A 22,104-nucleotide genomic window follows, 5' to 3' on the forward strand; every position below is an offset into this window, starting at 1 on the left:
GAAGCAAACCAGCCAGTAAACCCAGCTGGGTGGCGTCCCTGTGGATACCAGTTGAGCGTAACATTGCCACATTGCCCCTTCCATGAAGGAAACCCAAAAGAAAGGCCACAGATAAGGTCTTTAGCAATAGCAGCATCATTTCCCAGAGAGTGGGTGTGGCGAAACAGCAGGGAGGCTTGTGTTCCTTTAAAAATTCTTGCAATTAGAATGTATGGACCCCATGCATTATTATAATATCCCTTCAGGAGCCTGCTGTGGATACAACAAATATATATTCACTATATCGGATGCATGTTCCAAGAAGACAGGTCTTCACACGATGTGCCTACTGTTTCTCTCCAAGGGGCCTCACATAATATTTTTAAGGCCTGTAAAATATGAACGAGGTAATTTACACTGAAATGTATTATCCACGTTGATTTGTTTAATGCTTCACTAATCAAGTTCAGCAGACAAAGAAACCTTCCTAGTTACTGGGTGTTGTCCTTGAGGAAACCATCACAGTAGGTCAATAAAATGTGTTCATGTCGTCAACTTAGAAAAGATCACTGTCTGAGAGAGCCCAATCCAAACAGATGGGACATCCTTTTATTTAAACAGCAAGACAAACATGTCTCAAATCTGAGTATTAGCTAGATATATTCTAGCACCAGCAAGTGGCGCGAGGGCATTTAGACAAGGCTGCAATGCCAGCCACGTCCAAATGTCCCTTGGGCCAAATTGACGGTGCCAGTAAGGCCTCTGCACTGAAAGGCGCATGCCAAAATGGCAGCTGCGGTGAAGGAGCCATGCCGAAACTGGTTGTACCGCTACAAGCCTCAGAAACATATATAGCACCCCCATCAATTATTGAAATCAATGATCCTGTAGGTCGCTGTTCCGATTTGTTTATCGCTTGATGTGCTTTGCACCCTGAAGTAAACTGCACTAGGAATGGGCGCGCGTGTCTTGTTGACATACCCTTGAGCAGACATTGGGGGGGGGAGATCAGAGTTGGTGCTGCTGCTGCATACTGGGACCTTCTCTGCTCTCTCCCCACCTGTCGCTTTGCCTTGGTCTGGTGCAGTTTGTTGTGATGTATTGCAGTGCAAATATCTCGGAAACTGTTCATCCTAGGTCCTTGAAACGTGTTTTTCTCAAGTTTTTTTCTTTGTGTTAGGACTGGTCCTTCTACGACCACATTGAAGTTTTGCTGATTTCAGGAAACCGTCTCATGTGTGAAGGTGCTGAAATCCAGGGAAAGGGGTGGGGTGCCCACATGTCATGTAGCCAGTAATGTCCAGACGGTCCTAATAGGTAACTATTAAAAATGTGGTGCAGATTGCTGAAACAGTGTGGAATTGTACAAGGAACAACACTTTGCCACAAACCCATCCACCCACACATTTTCACTTTTATAAATAAAGAGAGACATGGTGAAATCTGTATTCTTAAGGAGAATATTTAATAGGAGGACTAGACGAAACTTCCTTAAGTAAAACTAAATGTTTTGGGTTCAGCGTACTAACTCAACCCAGCATCAGTTAATTCGCAGCACGCACGCCGCAGTAGGGGCAGCTTATGCGGCATGGCAGGAGATAAACGAAGTACGCACGTACCGTGGTACCAACTAATCAATCTTCTTTCATGCCGGACCTGAAGATGGCGCAGTGAGGACAAGTCGGGCAATGCACGTGCGTCACCTCACGAGGGGAAGAGCTCAGCGGAAGAGAGAACGTGTGCAGTTAAACACAAGGTAGGATTCTAGCTAGAGGTACAGTCAAGTAGACTTCCCTACTCAATTACCAGCTGAGGAGTCACAGGTATATCTAGGAGAATAGGAGTTAGGAGAACAGAAAAGGAGAATCATGTAAGAGAGTAAGCCTTACAGACGTTGTTTCCAACAGCTTTCCAGTTGTAAATTGAAGAGAAGAACAACCTGTGTCCTTTATTTTATCCACGTCCCCTTTCCCTTCGGTGTGACCTGAACACAGTAGTTTTCAGATATTCCTGGAGGCAGAATACTGAGGGGAAAGGTAGGATTCAGCAGCTTCCCCTGAAGATATCGTACGGACCTGGATACAACTGAGAGACATTAAAAAGGTGCCTCAGAAGGGAACCAAGGGATAACAAATTAAGAAACAAGATGGATTTTTTACAGTCCGGAACTCTACAGGTAGCTCTGACTGTAACAGTAAAAGGCAAAAAGAATAAAACATTTGCTAGAGAACCCTCAAAATAGGATGATCGATTTCATTTTGTAATGTGTGATCTTACATTCCCATATGCACCCTGAAAAATCCTATACCTCTGAACAAGGTCCAACTAGAAGAAGGACTGAAACATGTTAGGGAATGAATTATATTCTAGAAGAAGAGAGTGGTGAAAGCTGCATTTCCCAATTGAATCAGCTGTTGCAATTGTTTTGACCTAATGTATTCATCATTTGTATTTTGTTACACTGTCGCTGGAACAGGAATATGTGTCATTGGTAACACTGTGGTGATTTACAGAAATAGAAAACAACTTGTTTGACGCAAATAAAAGTTAGTTGCGAGTGACGGTAAGGTGAACACATTTGCAAATTCTTTATTACACATAATTTCGATTTATGTCTTAATAGTGTCCCTGGAGGAAAGACATAACGGTCTTAAAACCAGAAGCCAAAGATCACTGGACAATAGGCGTTTGTATTTTTTATGTCAATAGACACATTATCATCAAAAAATAGATTTGTAGCTCGAGTCTAGCTCGTTAGAAATCACTGCTAAATGCTAAAAAGGACAGAAAAGCAGTTAACTGTCAATCTGCATCTGAAAGCAATGGAAGATGGTGTGGCTATAGGAAAAGATTACCTATTGGAGTGCTGTGTCTTCTTGGCCCCAACTTCAATTGGCCCATCAGAGGAGGGGTTGCACTAGACATTGGCTGCATAATGTCCCCTTCCTTGGGCAGCGTAAAATGAAACGGAGGCTCTGAAATGCATTGACAAATGATTAGTGACGAGCAAGAGACATGGTGCCATAGCAAATAGTAGTGCTATTGAACGCAAGAGTGGGAATTATACACTTGATGCAGCTTGCTCACAATGTAGCTATACAAAACATGAATAAACTGAAAATAGTTAAAAGCAGGGATAACTGTAGAAACGCTTTTAAAAGTATAGCTTTATAAATACCTTGTGTTGGAAATCAATTTCAGGCTCAGTCATAGCATACACAGCAGCGAAACCACCATCTTCCTTGTACGGCCGGGGAGCCACACCACCAAGAAAATCAGGGTGACTATACTTTAACTGCTTGACACCACGGACATCAAGCATCTGGTCATAAAACCAACCACAATGGCAATGCACTCTACCTGGTATTCACTACAGATATATATATATATATATATAATTACCCGATCCCGAAAAAGCTTCTTGTGACATTTGGGTACTTTTACAGCATCTGCCTTCCTTCGTTTGTCACCCAATGGTCACTGGTCCCCAGTGCTCCCCATCACACTTTTGAGACACTCCTTCCCCAGATAGGGCTGAACTCCTAAAGACAAGCTGCCAGGACCGAGACAGTCTGTGCAACAACAACAACAAAAAAAAAGGACTGAGGTGAGGCAATGGAGGACGGGGTCTCGGAAGCATGCCCCCACACACTATACTAAATTTAAAGGGGAAGCTTATTTTTTCGCTGCCAAAAATTCCAGTATCATTCACATGTTCACATCCCAAAAGGATGACAGAAAGGGGACGGGCGTATGAGCAAAGCTGCTTTAGTCTCAGTAAGGGAATACTCTTGGCTTGGGCAATGTTTGCTCCCTCTCCAACTGCAGATACAATGTTTAAACACTTGGCTTCTTTTATGAGTAATGGTTGTTTGCGTGAATAAATATGCAAAGTTCACTCTTCTCTTAGGAAGCAAAATTAGGCACAAGCAACCACTTCTTCATACGTTTTGTAACGTTGAAATGTTCAACGATGTTGTCTCGTAATTTTTGTTCTGCATAATGAGGGACACGAAACCCCTTCGTTATAAGGGTTCCAAAGTTTAAGGGTTTAACAATGGCTTTCTGCAGCGTATTCTTTTCACGTGAGTGAAAGAGAAATCATCTGATCACACGCAAGTGCTACTTTTCCATGGTCCCATTATTAAGAACTCACCAAAAAACTTCAGCTCTCTTCTGCTTATACGCGAGAGAATATTAAGGTGGATACTGTTGGCGGCAGTGGTTGTGCAAGGAATCAGAATGGCAGGTTTGACGCACCGGCTTCTGTGATCCTCTCTCCATGTGTTGCACAACTTCTACTGCTTCTGGCTTTACTTGGGAGACACACCCGTCCTCACTGAAGAAGTCAACAGTCCGGCCACTCAATTAAGGAGCCCCTCTCGCTCCTGAGACCCACGGCTTCACAACAGCTCCTCGCCTCAGTCACAGACCCGCTTCTTGCAGGGCAACCTCTGTAATTAGGCTCACCTGGGCGAAGGCAGCCTTCCTGCACGCCTTCCGCTGCGCAGCATCTGCACTTCGGTTTGGGGGAACAGGACCCTCACTGAACAAGCGGGTGATATTTGCTGCGTCCCTTTGGTTATCCCACTTCTGCCTGGATTGCCACGCTGTGCCTTCTTCATTCTGCCTCTGGTACTACTGCACACACCCCAGTCACAGTTCCAGCTCCTTCCTATTGCCTGCACCCGACGGGTGCTTTTATGCCTCCCAGGTTCCTTCAGGTGTGGGCTGTTAGGCTTAATTGCATGACTACTACTACTACAGCATAACTCTTGAGTCTTCTTCCTTGTCCTAGTACTTATGAGATTATGGGACTTGTAGTATTTAACAACAAAATGAGATTTCATAAGTAACTTCTTGATTTTAAGGGTACATTTATTTCCTTTAGAATCATTTAAAGATAAACCTTTAGAATTCATCATTACAGAGATAGGCATAATTTGGGAGGAAGGAGGATTTTAATCCTGAAATACCTTGAAGGATCTTTCTGTTTTTAAGCCTTGTTCAGGTTTTATGCTACTTGCGCCCACAGCCACAGATCGTATAGGTGGGTCATATACATCATAATGGCAATAGGCCATTATCTGTCTTGGCAATTTTGAGTGTGTTTGCCTTTCAAAGGACAAATACTATGATTCAATCCACAGGAGTTCTTCGCCACCCTGGGTCCGGTCTCCTTCCAGGTGATCATCCTGCAGTACACCACCCCCAAGGTCAGGATCAGGATGTGCTTGCCTTTTCATGGCCACCTTGGAAGAGACTTTAGGCAGGGATCCAGTGAGCGACCTGTAGGAATCAACACCCCCCCTCGACCTTGGACCTGGATAGACCACATGCCATACCTATCCTGCTTCACCACACCACTGCCCCATCAGGGGCAAACCAACCAAGATACCCCACTGCTCTTTCAAAAACTTCCCCATGGGCGGACTGGAAGAGAAACTCATCACCTTGGCCTCCACATTCAACTCTTCATAGAATGTCAATGCCAGATCAGCAGACTCAACCACACCCTAACTGAGACTACCAACACCGATGCACCACTGAAACTTCGACCAACCAATATAATCCCGCCACACCTAGGTACACGCAGCAACTCATTAACAGCAAGCATGCCACACATAGAGAAGACACGGGAAAAGGCCACCAAACAAAATATCTTGTCACCCGGAGAACCCTTCCACTCATCGGCACATCCGAAGCACACTACTACACAACAACCATCATGGAAGCATCCAACAAGAGCAGAGCATTTTTCAAGCCATGAAGAACTGCATCAATAAACGCAACTCCATCAACATCATCACATGAAGCTAGAATAGGTAATGCGACACATTGACAACTCCAAACACACAGCTTCACAACTGTTTTTAGATCTTTGTGCCTGTGGTCTACTGAGGGAGGACCATCCATGAGTTTAGTGAAAGGAAACTAGCCACATATGACACAATGTACTAATGAGCTCGCAAAAGAAAGCTCTTTAGCAAATTAAACCTCACAAAAAATGAGGATGCAACAATTCGGTTGTATTGCCATAACATGGAAAATGACCTTTGTATTTCACCCCTTTTTAAAGAATCTCTGTACCTAGGCAGCATTTCCCCCTACCCCTGGCACCCTCCCACACTCTTTTAAACTGTCTCACTGTGAACATGAAAACATACCAAAAACACTTGAATGCCAAGACATCACGACTCACCACTGGAACTGTCACAGAGGCTCCGGGCAGACTGGTCAGCTGGCCTCTCTTGTGAACGTCTCTCTGCTACTGCCACTTTTATGACACTCGGCTTCACTGGCAAAGTCGCTCTTGTTGCAGCAGCCGACTGGGGAGATTGGGCGTTCCCAGATGCAACATGTGTTCCTTCTGTAGAAACATGCCTCTGATGCTGCACATCTGGAAGCGGAAGAGGCATGGGAATTACCCCCTGGCTTCCTGAAGGATTCATTTTGGATTGGGGCACCACTGGCACATCACTTATGCTGGGCAAAGGACATGGAATCTCCTGCAGCACAGCTGGTATATTGTTTTCGTTCCCTTCAGTCGCCTGGCATTCTAGATGGGCCTGCTGGGTCATGAGCCCCCCATTTAAAGTTTGGGATTCTTGTATTATCAGTGGGTCATTTTTCACACAATCTGGAAGCGTCTGATGTGTCCCGCAGACTCCGACATCCAGTGGCGCATTCACAGTGCATGCTGCGGTGGTCTGCGCTTGAGGCAAGGCCACTGGAATAAGTCTGGAGCTCAACGAAGCAGGTGGAGGCTTACCAACAAGTCCTGGATTTTCGTTCACAATGATTCCAAATAGCTGACTGGGTTTGTTAGTCCGATCTTTCACAATCTCTGCAGAAGTACGAGTGGGCGTCTCTGGCATGGCCAGTGAAACGTCCTCTGCAGGCTCAGAGGGAACTTGGAGGGGATGCGGAACCGGTTCCATTGGCACATCATTCACACTCTGTGAAGGAATCTGTTTAATATCGTCAGACTGTTCCATTGGCATGTTTTTTGAAATTCCGGTAAGTTCTTTCACTGTCTCTTCACCACTCCTTGCAATTGTGAGATTCCTGTCCACTGTTGTAGCTTTGGCACTAGATGCTGAGGTGGGATCCTCCTGCTGCGCGAGCAGCACATTTTTTCCGCTGCCAGTAGATGCCGGATGAGGCTGGCCCCCTTGAAAGGAAGCCAACCTTTTCACTCTCACCCCAGGTACTTGCACAGCTACACCCTTCTCTACGCCTGCAGTAGTCGGACTGTCCTGCAGTGTCACTGGGACATCCTGTACACAACCCTCACCTGCTTGTGTCTCCGTCACTCGTATTTGAATAGCATCATTTGCAAACTGATCAAGTCTTCGACTCTCCTGCACGTTCTCTGGCACATCTTTCACACCGGTTTCAGGCGCCCTCTTGTCCCCTGCTGTCACAGAATGTGTTTTCCTGCCGCCTGCAGTCATGGGAGGCTCCTGCAAAATCACAGATGCATCTTCATTGGCACCTAAAAGTGCCAGATGCACAGGAGTATCATGCATGGCGGCTGGAATCTCCTTCGCAATCCTTGGAATGGCCTTATTCTGCTGCGAGTCCAGCAGCACATTCTTTCTATTCCCATCAGAAAGCTCTTCCTTTTGGTTATGCACTTTAGATGGCACTGGCATATGTTGGGCACTCCCCGCAACCGATGGCGTCTTTGCATCAGTGTCTTGCACATCTACAGGCAAACCTACATTCTGAGGCACATCTTCCTGCCTCTTGCCCGCTTCCTCCCTCGGTCTGTTTTTAGTGGTCGAGCAGCTTGGCTCCCTCTCCCTCTTTGCTGATAGTTTATGATCTGCTTCTGGTGGCGTAGGCGGCACTAGACCACCAGGAACGTTCCCGGCAGGCTGCAGACATACCTTTGGTGCCGGTGTCACATTGTTAATACATTCACGTTGCTGCTCTTGGGTCTCTCGTAGACTTGGCACTGTACCCCCTGCTATTGCAGGCAAAGGCAGCTGGTGTGCTTTCTCCGCCAGTACTGAAGCAACACCAGCTTCTGTCACTGGACCTACTGAATGCTCTGGTTCTCGTTTTTTGTCCATTGCTATCAATGTAGTAGTCTTTGCATTTGCAGGACTGGGACAGTTCTGTTCTGTTCCCTGCAAATCCCCAGCTCCCATATTCCCATGCCGTGTGACCAGCACAGTGTTGCTTTCAGAAGGCCCTGGTTTCTGTTCTGCATTAACTGCTAGCTGTGCTGCCTGATCACCTTTCAACGACTTGTCCTTCAGGTCCTCTAGATTTGCTTTGACACAGGGTTTGGATTCAGAACCTCTATTCTCACTATTTGAGATTTCTGGAGAACCCTCTTTAGCAGACTCGGCAATGGTGGATTTTGGAAAATCAGCACATTTTATTAACTGTTCCTTACTATGTTTCTTTAGTAGATGTGGTCGGTCCCTTGCTTCAAGAATGACAATCTTAGCATCACCTGATCCTTCCTCTTGCCTGAAATCTAAGGGCTCCAAGCATTGATTAAGTGCGGGAAGATACTTGCTAGAAGTCTTTTTTTCAGATGGAGTATTAATGTCAACCTCCATTGTGTCCTGTTCTTGTGTATGAGCTTTCAAAGCAATGGCCGTACTGTCAGATTGTGTCTGAGTCTGAGTGAGATACAAGCCAACACCTTGCGTCATCCTTTCCTCTTCCAGCCCTTGTTGCTGAGAGGGGGTTTCGGCAACTTCCTCTAATGAGGACTCGTCCTTTGAGAGATTTGTAACAGGTGAACATGGCTTAATCGCATCGGACCCAACTTGGTCTAAAATACTCAAAGACGTCTGAGATGGATATGAAGTGGGTGGGGCTACAGGACTTTCAGACAGAGACACAGAAGGACCACAAGTCAATGGTGCTGCCTTTCTCACTTGACTAGTAGGCCCAGAAGGATCTGATGGGTGGGTAGAGCTGGGTACAGGAACTGGTCTTTCCCTTTCTTGGGGCATTGTCTCACTGTCTTCTGTTAGCAGAAGATGAAGACTATGTGCAGACGCAGACTCCTTCCTTGCCTCCGACGCGTCACAGGTGTGCTCCATTTCTTCAATTTGAGTGCATTCGCTGTCTTCATCGTCTCTTTGTGCATTTTTACCTTCATCCTCTGCCAAGGAATGGCTATGGTCGCTTATAGACAGCTGCCACTTACAGGAATTGTCTTCCATTGCAGAGCCTTCAGGGTCCCTAAGCGGGTTCTCCAGACGTTCCTGAAGAAGTTCAGAATTACCTTCTGATGCAGATTGTCCCCCTTGAGCTTTGATGTTCTCCCTGGAGGGACTTGCGTCCAGGCTGGGTGTTGGAATGAAATCATCCTGAAGCAGAAAGAAAAGCAACAGAAAAGGAATCTGAGAAGGTTTAAAGCAACCAGATCTAATATAAATATGCTAATCATATCCGCAACACTTAAAGCGCCCAAAAGCTTTCTCTCTAGGGGGGGAATTCATACAGAAGTTTTCTACTGTTATTCTTCAACATTCTTTGGGATTAGAAATCCTTTAAAACAAGATTTTGAAGGCCACACCAACATTTGCTATTTCTTCCAAAGGAAGCAGTACAGCGTATTAAACACTACAATAATTCCCAACGGAAAATGGGAGTGAATGCCATGGCAGTAGAAAGTAGGCATAGCTTATCAAACAGCATTACATGCTCTGCCAAGAACCTGTGTGTGTCCAGAGAGAAAAATTAATTAGCAAAGGAATTAAGGTCAACCCCAACAAATGCTGTGGGCCTTTGAAAACACCAAACAAGCAAAGAGATCACAAAAAGAACATGCCAAGACTCACGTGTGAAAACTGTGGCTGCGATGGTATAGGGAATGAGCCTGGGGCAAATGCAGGCGAGTTGCGGCACATTGGGGTTGAGGCTTGTGGGAAGAATGGAGGCTCTGCCGGATCTGGAGGATTGTCCGTTTCCATGAGCTCATCTTTCTGCTCCTCCTCCTCCTCCGCATCTTGCAACGGTGCAGACGTATCCATTGATTCATCTTTGTTAAACAATAAAGGCAAGCCTATTGATATATATTCACACAATTCAAACGAATTAGACAAACAATGGAGCTTCCAATCTTTTCCTCACCCAACGGCATTCCGTAAGTAGGGATCACTTTCATGAAAAACATTTTATAGCAAACAAAGTATGCAATTTCTTTATAGACCACTCAAAAACGTGAAGAAAAATTCAATTCAACATGCAACAAATAAGAACGAATCTAAGCCCATTTTAAAAGCTTGGGTAAAAGGTTTTTCTATTCACACCAACAACATATATAAGGCTTTTAAAAGGTATCTGACAAACATGCTACTGATTTATGCTAAAAATGCTGATTTATAAGTGCTTACTTTTATTAAAATTACCTTTTCTGTTTGCCTTAGTTCTAGTGAAACCAAAAGAGCAGGACAGAAAATCCTCAATGGATACGTCTTTTGAAGACAGGGGAATTTGGGGTCTTCCAGAATCAGCAGGGGAGGAAGTCTGTGAAAAGCAAGGATCTGCCCCCAAAACACAGTGGCTGGTGGATGAAGGAGCCACATAAAATGCTAGAAAAAATGTGCAAAGTATGCTTCAGAAAATATGCAGAAAACATGCTGCACAGATCGTGTACCCAATTACAAGAATGGGTCAGGGGTTTGCACACAGAGTCCGTGCAAGGTATTCTGGGTAGGCATCAATGATCATAGTTTTAACCCAAATATTGACATGGTCACTCAGTTTTGCAGAATCAGCAGTTTACATGTGAGCTTAATTGGGAGACACATATATAGCAGTTATATGCCAATGGAGAACCCCAGGGACGTATCCTTTAGGCAGGCTTAACCGATACCCTGTCATATCATCAAGTGTACCTATAAAATGGGGTAAAACTAGAGATGAAGACATTTCTTCAATATATTGTTTCCACATTTCTACATGATATGACTCAAACCAAGATAAATACTCACAGATATTGGTGAAAAATGTCAAGACAAATTGGTTGGGGGTAAAGGGTTGGGAAGAAGCCTATACAGTAGAGCCCCTCAGAAACCATTGCCATATTAAAATATAATCCTGATGCAAGTTCTAAATAAATGTATTTTGTTATGTGTTGAGTCGAGAGTCAAAACAAAGTAGATTAGGTATATGTTGCACAAATTACAACATTGAATGCATTTGAAGGTATCGTATTCATGCAGCGAAAAGAATGAAAAATAGAGATCATATGAATGAGATCAAGACTGACATGAACAATAATACTTATTGAGGGGACTAAATATCACACCAAATATAGGATGAAGGCTTTCACTCATATGCATGTATATTTTAACTTTGGAAAAATTAAGTGTGTATAAAAATAGATTTTTACATAAAATTAAATAAATTTTAGTATTTTTGTAAATAATGAGGATTCTGCACATACTTTGGAAATGTCTGCTTATATATTTGGAGAGGATCCTGCTCTAGTCAGCAGAGTACAATTGTGCCAATCAAAGGGGCACTGCGCTTGATAAGGTAAGGCTGAGATACGCTAAGGAGGTGCAGGAGAAGGTGTTGGTTATTAAAAAAGAAAATTAAATTGGACATTTGTATGACCCTATACATAGGTGTTTCCAGGCGCCACGAGACAAGAGATCGGGGGCAGGGGGACATGGAAATCATAAGAATACAACAACTAAGAAACAGTTACATTAGCCTTGTGACAATCCTACCGTACAAGTGAGTGACATAGGTGATTGCAGGGAGTGGCGGTAGAGGGAGAAGGGCAGGAAAGGGGTGCCCCCACGATTCGGGGCGGGCAAGTGCTGGTCAGGTCAAGTCAGCAAGTGCCAGGGGAAAGGTAGGTGAGGAAGAGTGCAGTGGGCAAGAGGAGAAATGGGATAGTCCGGGAAAGGGAGCCCGAGGGCAAGTGCTGGCAAAGGATGCTGGGATGGACTGGTGGGGGGGTGATCTGGTCCCTGTAAGACTCTGAAGGGACCAGGCCCCAGTCGCAGTGGCAGGTGGAGGGATTAGCACGGGAAGGAAGAGGAGAAAAGGAAAGTCTTGAGAAGTTTCCAGAACTAAAAATGATCTGGCTCAAGTCTGAGGGGTTTGGGGGGAGGGGGGAATAAACTGTTCCAGGGGGAGGCAGCAGCTGTGGAGATAGCGTTCAAAGTAGTTGTTTGGTCACATAGAATAAACATTTTTTTTATTTTTTCCTGTTGAATGAGGGCATATTCCTCAAAGCACTCTCTTGGAAAAAATACTATAAGTAATTTGGTCTTCGACTTGTTCAGATCCAGGCAGCTCACCTGCAACCACTGTTGAAGGTTGAGCAGTCAATAGTAGGCAAACTGTCAGGTATTTTGTGTTGCTATATTCAGTGACATACTACATATCATCAGCATACGTTTATATGTTTTAACAAGAACAAGCGAGAAGAGGCATGAATCTTGCTAGGATCTTTTGCAACAGGAGGACGCAAAGGAAACTTCTGCATTCTTCATCCGTTAGTCACATCAGTGCTAGGATTTGAACAACCTCCCAAAGGAAAGTCCTGGAGCAGGTGCCCTGGCACTGCAATGTAACGTATAAGTGGAAAGGATGTATAGCCTGGAGCCTAACCATCCAGCTCCCTTCTGGTTAGCTCCATTTTCTAAACCTGCGCATCACATTTTATATTATGGTCAGGTTGGAGTCAAGGATAGGGATGGTGGGTCATAGGCCTCAAGAGGCTGGAGAAAGCTGAATACAGGACCTACAAAAATGGGTAGCTTTTAAATACTCTGATGTCCTAGTCTGGGTCTTGGGTCCCATGTGGTGAGGGCAGATACACTGGCAACTGTTTATTTATGAGACTTTCCAAAAACTTCTCAATCGTAGAGCTCTGATTGGACAAGCAAGAGAGCGGGCTGCAACCCACATCGTTTGCAGTACGGAGGCCGCCAGGGAAAAGCAAGAAGCACAAAAGGGTGTCTTGCATAGGTAGACGTACAATAGACTTACGCTTTGCGCTGGTTTCCTCCAAACCACAAACATGTTGGGCAGACTAGGGATGGGTGGGTTAGGCATAAGGGGGTACAGCCGGGGGAAACCGCGTGGAGGGGGCATGAAGTTGTGCGTGGGCAATGCTCAGTGAGAAGTGGGGCTGTGGGAAGAGGACCCCCTACAAAAATGTCCCAAGGCAGCAAGCAACCTTCTGGGGGAGCGGCCTTAAGATTGCAGTCTTTCACAGAATCGCTTGGAGCCATTTCCGATACTCTTGGAAGAGCAGAGCGCCTAACAACCAGCTTTGATTGCTGTACAATCAGTCCAAGATGTTCAATCATGGTTCTCTCATTTTTATTTTGAGGGCAGAACCAAGGATGCCAACACAAAGAAGCTTCAAATGGAAAGAAAAATAGATGTCTTTCTTGCAAACGAATTATTAGAAAATGGAGAAAATAAAAATGTGCTAAAACACATTTTAATTTCACACTGTAGTTGCATTCATTTTTCAGTTGACAGGTCCCGGCTGCCAGGAACCAGGTAGTGTTATTTGTGAACTTCAAACATTCTGAATAAAAAATTAACATTACCTTTCTCTTCAAAAAGGATTGCCATACATGACACTATCCATCAAGTTCCACTTTCCACAATGTAGATACACCCAAACTACTCCCCATAATCTGTGAACATTCTTAAAAAGAATAAAGCAAAATGCAGATTGCAGCCTAACTAAGCAATCCCACCTATGCCAGTAAATAAGAACAGAAATGATCAGATGTTCTGTGGAGAACCTCATCGGTAGAGCAAGTCTTCCAAATTACATACAAGGTCCAAGCAAATATAAATCAGATGGATGAACTTATTCAGTTCACGGCTGACATAGGGGGTAGAGGGGACTATATTTCACAGTAGTATTAAGATCACAAGAAATGTGATCAACCATGCTTAGGAAACAGACAGATCGCAATCATTTGTTGCACAGACCGAGATTTCACTGGCCAAATCCACTTAGTCTACCATTTAGGCAGTTATTATGGGTAGGGAGGATTGCGCAAGATGAAGAGGAGTGCTGTAAGCAATAGCATGACATGTCCATGAGACTTTTACAAAGGAGATCCTCCTAAGAAGAAAGAAGTAGCCATAGCTAGACTTGGATTCGAACAACCATCGAGGAACGATCTTTTGCTGGGTACAAAAATGGATTACATTTCAAAGAATTCCACACAAAGTTTCAAGTATGTGGGAGCAGTGGCCAGTTCTCACACAAAATGATCACAGTATGAGAACGTTATTTGACCAGTGTTTGCTTATCCAAGAATTCAACATCTCAAGGATATGCTTATACACAGTGATTTAATCATCCCAAAGATCAGCATTAAAAGAACTGGTACTTCTCCAGGTTTACAATGTGTCAACTGCGACAATGTAATGAAGGGCAACATACATCAGCTGAACACTGGGGAGGAGACGGCGCAACCTGTGACACCGCATTCATACAATACATATACAGTATACGCCGTCCTCATACAAAATATTACATGGGACACTACTCAAGAAAAGCCAAATTACTGTGGCATGAGCATCACTCCAACTCATGCACGAAGAACTTGAAACCTTAGTTGTCTGGCACTTTGTAATGGAAGGTCATCAAATATCTTCTGTGAACCGGCATTGTAGTATTAGGGTGAGTTCCCCTCTTCCCATCCCTAATAGATAGGCGCTGTATCAGGGCTTTTCCTTGTTTCTTGTTTTGTGTTTTAGAAAATAGCTCCTCATCCCGTTAATAAAGAGGATGAAGGGCTGAGGTGCCAACAAATCCATGTCAGTCCCCGCGTGTTACTGGAAAGCGAACAGCAGCTTTTTCTCCGATATTGCTCGTGGCATATCCGCCATAATCCTTGTGCAATGCCATTATGCTATTTAGAGTCGTCCCGGATCTGACCATTTTTAAGAACTTCCCAAAGTGTTTTTTCAAAAGATGTAAAATGGTCTTAAAATCCCTGGAGCATCTTTTCCCCTCTGACATTGCAAGCTTTTTCAATCGGCAAGCTCAACGTTAGGCATTGACAAAAGCTATCTTTCCTTTTTGGAAGCCTCATTGGCCTCTGGGGATATTATTTGATTCAGCCCCATTTAATGTTTCTTCTGTGGGACCCACCCATAGGTTTTTACATGAGTGTTTAACAGGGACATAGGGTGATGAAACGCTGGAATGCTTCTTTACCCATTTGTTTTTTTAAGAACATTTTTGGGCTACACACCAAAAGGATGGAATATGGCTGTAAGTTATTGCCGCTCTGAGTATTGGCAGCAACAACAAAGCCCAGATCAATACTTCTTCCTTTGTTATTTCCTCATGGATGCGGTAAGGGGCCGGGACCTTTCAATTCTCTAATTTCCTTTGTGATCCCTCTTATTTTGAGGGAACACATTGTCCCCCGGAAATGCGTGACTACCACTATTCCCGATTATCAATCAGGTTTGTTTCTCTGTATAAGCTTGAGAAATGATTATACCAATTGGTGGCACTCACTTCAATCTCCACATGTTGGTCGGCGCCACCCACTTTTACACTGATTTTTCAAAAACACTTCTGATTTTGTAATCTAGTGCTGTTTTGGGGAGCATTTCCCAAACTTTAGTGAATAATGTTTTCCTTTATTTTAAAATCTTATACTTTTTACTAACTCTTCTTCGATAGTATGAGCTAGCAATCTTTCTCAGGGCCTCTAATCATTCTCTTTCATCAGCCATGCAAGCTTTATGGCGAGTATTTGTTTAATCAGTGCTGGTTACAATCTGTTTGGAGCACCCGCCCACTATCAGAGACAGATTATAATAAGCCTGAAGTATGTGTACTGGAGACACCACTGGATATAATATATAGTCCTCTTTTGGAAATATGTATTTATGTATTTGTAAAGCGCACAAAGCCCATAGGCAGCTAGGCGCTATAGCAAACTTAAGGATATGGTAACAGATTTATGGATCTTAGATGACGTAGGCATTACGTTACATGAGACATCATAAACAGTGTAGTTACAACAGCTTCTGTACAAAGTTCAAATTTTCTTTTAACAAATTTACATACAAGCACAAATGTACATGTTGCATTCCTCAATTCGTAGCCTAGTCTAGGGGGCAAGGCATCTAGTGTTGTAGGTCAGATCTGACGAGTATGGTTTTTAGATTTTTTTCTGAATGACCAGAAGGAGGTATAATTTCTCAATTGGAGTGGGAGGGCATTCCATAGTTTGGGGGCTAATGCTGGGAAACTTGCACCCCCCCTTTTGTCTTCTGACCCTAGGGGTAATGAGCATATTAGTGTACATAGAGCGGGTTGGTCTATTGGAATTAGCTTTCCAGATGAGGTCACTAAAGGTATTTGGGTGCCTTTTTTGCTATGCATTTGTGCGTTTGACCCATGATCCCGGTTGATGGCTCACTTGAACTGGATTTCTGGCATTTATTGCTCCTCTTTTGCCCCATTCTTTCTCCGAGGTCTGGTACCAATCTGCATGCTGTTGTACGATTGTATTCCAGTTATTTGCCCCAATCCAGTAGGGTCATCAATTGGTTGCAATAACTCGGTCCTCTGAGCGATGGAGAAATCCTTCCCATAACTCAAATTCTAGATGAAAGCATATTTAAAATTGATGATTGACTTCCCAATAAGGGAAGAGAAGGTAAGCAGCGCGGGGCAGTCAGATTTGTGACATGAGTCTCGTAATATATAGAACATCCCACATTCTGTACGCAGATTTAGCCTTTTTGCTTACTGTGGTCTTCATTTCATGAAATCCCCAATATGTTTCTTCAGAGATTCCTCGTTATCTGACAGAGGAAGAACTATTGTTGCATCAAAGACTCCCATGTGTAGGATCGTGGGCACATGTCCTGTTGAATAGTCGATTATATCATCGTAGCTCTCCAATAATTGGCCAGTTTACGCCTCTGTCGATCGCGATTATTGATTGGTGCATTTTTCTGTACTCTGCTGCACGCACTAGTGTTCAGTTTGCCAGCAGATACATTGCATTTAGCACTATTATTCTATGCCATGATCATTCAGGGGGTATACAGTCCGCTCACGTATTGTTAATGGCCACAATGCCTTTCAGGACCACAAAGTGCACATTCACAATATGGTTTATTGTCCTTGCACATATAGCTGGGGTCAGGATCACCCACTAAAACATTGAGATGACTTTCAAGAGGTATGCTTTTTTGGTGGTCTTGTGCACACACTAAGGTTAGCAATTTGATAGGATTTAGAACAGGAGATTCTGCAGGAGTTCTGACCCAAATTAGCCTGTGTTCCCCCATAGTGGCGGGTTCAGAGGAGTTTGTGGAGTCATTGTCCTGTACGATGTGTCATTTGCAAGTGTCATCCAGGTAAGACCGCAGCACAAATGGCAAAAGCCCCTAATCTGTTTAACATTTAAAGAAGGTTGCTTAATATATGTCCTTTCCTCCAAGTCAACCCATTGAACCGTTCTAAGTTCATGGCAGTATCATCCATGAACAGAACGTCCTCAAAGTCTTACCCAGTCTAAAGCAAGATCTTTACATGGACCACCCACCTTTTGTTATTGACGTTGCTGATCAAAAGGGCATAGCCTGTGAAGTCAGAATAAGGCACATTTAAAATATAAATAAATATTAGTGTCCAGGTTACCACCCACACATAAGGCACGCGGGGGGGGGGGGGGGAATCAGGGGGCACATAAGGCACGCGGGGGGGGGGGAATCAGGGGGACGGGGAGAGATTCAGAATAAGGCAGCATTATAAGCATTGCAGTATCCGAACTTGAATATGACCATGTATGTGCCCGCTCCCCAGACAAGTGCAGTGATATTCAGCAAAGTTGAGTAACTGACCATGCAGTCCTTCACTTCCAGCCCCGAGCGGGCACCCATGGTAGATGATATCTATGCCCACATTGATTCTGGGATCTTGCAGCGGGATTGACGTCGGCAGCCACACAGTGCTCAGCTGCTCAACAATTATCCTGCATAGATGTCTGAAGAGTAGCACTAGCATCTGTTACTGTACCACAGCAACATCAGCGTGTGTGTGAGCCAGAAGGTGCTAGAATGGCGCTCTGGCTTCAGTCATTTATTCAGTGGTGAGGATTGGGTCTAGTCCATTTACACTACAGTAATTCAGACTCAATCCGAGGCTAAACAGTAAAGGCAGAGGCTGGGAGAAGAGGGGACGAAGTTCCACTGATCCAAATCCCCTGGCAAGTGTTGCGTGTGCAAGAGTGTGTTTCTGTAACTTGGATTACCAGTGACCTGGACCAGCATTGATAAAAATAACAAAGTGACCTGGACCAAAATGGCGATGCCCCGTACGCGAAGCACACGCTGGAAGCTGATTGCGAGGCTCTCTTTAATTGAGGCGCATTTCAAAGACTCGCTCAGGTCTGACAGTCAAGAGAGCATTGATGCCACTGAACTCCCGCGATAGGGGAAATACAACTGAGTGAAAACAAATTGTGTCTGCATTGGCAGGTCATGATTATGCATGTAATTTTATTTTCTTTTTTTATTGTTTGGCGCACAGACCTTTTTCTTGAGCAACAGAGCACTGTACAGAATGTGGGCAGCCGGCATTTTGTCTGGCATCCTTTAACAGTAGCGCAGTACTGTGAGGCCTGTGAGTCGGCACTGCATCCATTGGAATTAGTCCTTTGTCAGGTGTTGAAAGAGCTATGTTTTGAAAGGTTTGTGAAATTGGAGAATTGGGGCATTCCGAGCCGACACCGAGATCGCGTTCCAGACGGTGAATGTATGACAAGAAAAGGATTGTTTGTGGGTCCTCTCTATGCAGACGAGTTGTGATTCAAGCCGGTTGGTTGATTTGCTGCGCGAGGCGCATTTGCCACTAGATATGTGGGGCTTAGCCACCACGTACGCTGGTGTGCTACTCTTGACGGCTTTGTAGATTATACATGCAGTCTTGAATAGTATCCTGAATTGTAGTGGAAGTCAATGTAGTTATGTAGTTCATGCTGGATGGGGGTAATTTGGTCAAATTTGAGTGCTCCCGTAATAAGGCGTGCTGCAGCGTGGTGGACTGCTTTTAGGGGAGCCAATTGAGCAGCTGGAAGCCCCGTTAGCAGAGCCTTTCCCCCCACCCCCATCAATATGCGAGACCACGAGGGCCTGTACTAAGGTTCAGAAGTCCTGTGGCCCGATGAAGGGTTTGATTTTTCGAAGGGTAGAGATTCTGAGCCAGGCTATTTGGCCCTTCTTGGCTATGTGTTTCTGGAAGGATTGTTGTCAATGGTGAAGCCTAAAGATTTTGCGGAGTCAGAGTAGTGGATCAAATCTTTCTAGGGGTATATCATTGAGCCCATGTTGGGCAAGTTGTTTTGGTTCCATGTGATTTCATCGCCTGCTTTTACATCGCCAGGCTTTTTAAACGTGCACATTTCATCGAATGTGCTCATCGGTTTTTTTTTGTGTTTTTTCTTTGTGTTTTTTTTTTTACTATTGCCTACCCGCCCAAACCCTTATTTGCCCTTTCCCACCCCCCCGCCTAAAAACTTTGATGAGCACATACGATGTAATGTGCACGTTTAAAAGCCTGGCGATGTAACAGCAGGTGATGAAACAATGTTGTTTTTTAGCGGGCGGACCGATGAGGACGAATTCAGTCTTGGATGGGTTTAGTTTGAGGTAGGCAGTTGACATCCAGGACTGGATGATGGCTAGGTAAGCACAGAGACACAGGATGTCCTGTGCACCATCTGCTCTCATGTCCAACTGAGTATCCTCTGCGTATTGGTGGATAGCTATATTGGGATCTTTGAGGAACGTGCCCAGAGGCTCCATGTAAAGGTTAAAAAGAATTGGTGAGACGATGGAGTCTTGAGGGACTCTGCAGGAGACGTGAAGACGGTTAGAACGCAACAGGTTCATCTGGACAATCTGGTGACTGCCAGAGAGGTAGGAGGTAATCCAATTGAGGACAGTGCCGGAGAATCCCATCCTGTCATTGAGGAGGGAGAGAAGGATGCAGACTGTCAAATGCAGCCGAGAGGTCAAGGAGCGCAAGGAGGCATGAGTCGCGCTTATCCATGATTTGGAAAGCATCATCCACCACCTGGATGGTGGCTGTCTCGATGCTACACTTGGGGGGGGGGGAGGGAGTCTGACTGATAGTCATTTAGGAGGTGGAGTTGTTTAATTCTGGTAAGTAGCTGTGTAGCAACTACTTTTTCCAAGATTTTGCCAATAAAAAGGAGGTTCGTAATAGGCCTGTAGTTGGCCAAGTTGCCTGGACTTAGGGTTGTTTTTTTTTCTTTCAAAAGAGGTTGTATGAGACCAGTCTTGAGGGTGTCCGGGAACAATCCTTCTGCGGGGGAGGCATTGATGATGCCGAGGAGCGCATTGAGTACCGGGCTCATCAATTGTTTAAGGATGAGACCGGAATTATATCATCAGAGTAAGAAGCAGGTTTGAAGGAGGAAATCCTTTTAAAAAAATCTGGGGGAGAGAATTTGGTCTCGAAGGGCTGTGTATGTGCCGAGGTGCAGGGGATGCTAATGCTGTGAGAGTTTGATTTGATCGTCTCTCAGACTTTGCCTATTTTCCCAATAAAAAATGTGTCGTCACATTTTTCCTGAGTTGCTGGTACCTCAGAGATGGGCAAGGGTTTGGCACAATGCTTTACTACTTCAAAAGAGGAATTTTTTTGCTCCCGTTAGAGGCTGCCACAATGGTGGTGGAGCAAGCAAGCAGCTTTGGCCTCGGTAATCAGAATCCTACGGTTTGAGCGCAGAGATTTGAGGTTGGTGAGGACTTTCATGTGTGATTTAGAAAACATGTAGCTGGCCATTCTGTTTGAAATGCAATTCCTTTTGTTGATAGAACCCTTTCTTGAGAGAAGTTGCCTTTTGTGGCCTTGATGAAGTCATAGGTCCTGTGAAAATTGTACTACCTCCCAGCCTATATCAAGTGATTCTTCCATTAAAACACTGTCTTCCATGAATTGATGTACCCGATTGGTGGACACCACAGGCCTTAGCGTTGTTCGGTTTTGTTGATTTAGCCTTCAGCCGACAGGATTCATGACGGTCCTTGATGTTATAATGTTATTTTGTTTAAAGGAGTTTATCTGTATGTATGTAGTTTTAAGCAGGTATGACTGAGCTATGGGTTATGTATGCAAGGACTTACTTTTGTAAGGAAACATGTGCATAAACATTGGACTTTCTTTCCTTGTGGATCAAAAATACATTTTTTTGTTATGTGTTTTTCTATTGAGATGTACTTTCCATCGTCTTTTTTGCTTTAGCTGAAAGTATTTATTGGTTTGTTGAAGCTCCTTTACTAATGAAATGATATGTTGTGCAAGGGTCCTTTGCTTTGTTGACTTCCTGGCCGGTCGGCATGTTGGATGCAGTAGCCTTGAGGGTTCCAGGTCTTAAAATCGCAGCAAAAATGGCATGGTTTTGCCACCACAATCATGTAGAGGATGCGGGGGACACCCCCTGCAACTCCTGGACTCATTATACCATTTAAGAGGAGCAGGGGGCACCCTCACAACCCCCGCTCCCCTTAAATGGTATAATGGGGTACACCTTTACCGGGTCAAACCACAGCATTTTTGCCGCAATTTCTTTACCCGATACCGCTTTGAAGTAGGAAGATGTTGAAAACATGTGGCGAGGACAGGGTAAACCATGTTTCAGTTATTAACAGGGCATCAAGGTTAATGTACGAGATGCGGTCAGCGATCTCTGCAGCGTGAGCGACGGCTGAGCGAACATTGATAAACACAAGAGGGCATGTGCATGTGGTCTGAGAGTGTTGGATGGGGAAAAGGGCAATATTGATATGGTTCGCTAGGGTAGCTCGTTGGTGCTGCCCAGGGCACTTGGCCATTCGAACCCTAGTGAGTGGAGATGGCTTGTGGGGGGAGGAGACTCATGGTGATGTCTTTTGGCGAGTAGTAGCGATTAGTTTGTACGTGAGATGCAGGATAGCGGGTCAGGCTCTTGGCCCCACCAGGCCCGAACAATCACCATCAGGTGAGGTCCTCGTCTTCACCCGCCCCTTGCTGAGGACGCAGGCGATGAGGATGCCTAAGGAGGAATGATTAAATGGCTGGTGGGCACAGCAACTGAGTGACAGGGCCTGGTC

The 22,104-nt window shown here is 44.6% G+C and overlaps 1 protein-coding gene across 5 annotated transcripts in view; it reads right to left on the reverse strand.

Moving 5' to 3' along the window:
* TP53BP1 (tumor protein p53 binding protein 1) overlaps positions 1–22,104 on the reverse strand; it is a 429,855-nt gene that overhangs the window by 205,271 nt on the left and 202,480 nt on the right. For 4 of the 5 annotated variants that reach the window (XM_069625154.1, XM_069625150.1, XM_069625152.1 and 1 more), the window contains exons 11-14: positions 10,365–10,547; positions 9,795–9,994; positions 6,182–9,320; positions 2,835–2,954 (exon numbers count right to left, since the gene is read on the reverse strand). In XM_069625154.1, the coding sequence (XP_069481255.1) occupies positions 2,835–2,954; positions 6,182–9,320; positions 9,795–9,994; positions 10,365–10,547 (3,642 nt within the window). The remainder of the gene's footprint in view (positions 1–2,834; positions 2,955–6,181; positions 9,321–9,794; positions 9,995–10,364; positions 10,548–22,104) is intronic. The other variant, XM_069625153.1, reaches the window with a different exon arrangement.

Source organism: Ambystoma mexicanum, chromosome 11 (genome assembly GCF_040938575.1).
Source record: "Ambystoma mexicanum isolate Mex_15411 chromosome 11, UKY_AmexF1_1, whole genome shotgun sequence".
Taxonomy (NCBI): Eukaryota; Metazoa; Chordata; class Amphibia; order Caudata; family Ambystomatidae; genus Ambystoma; species Ambystoma mexicanum.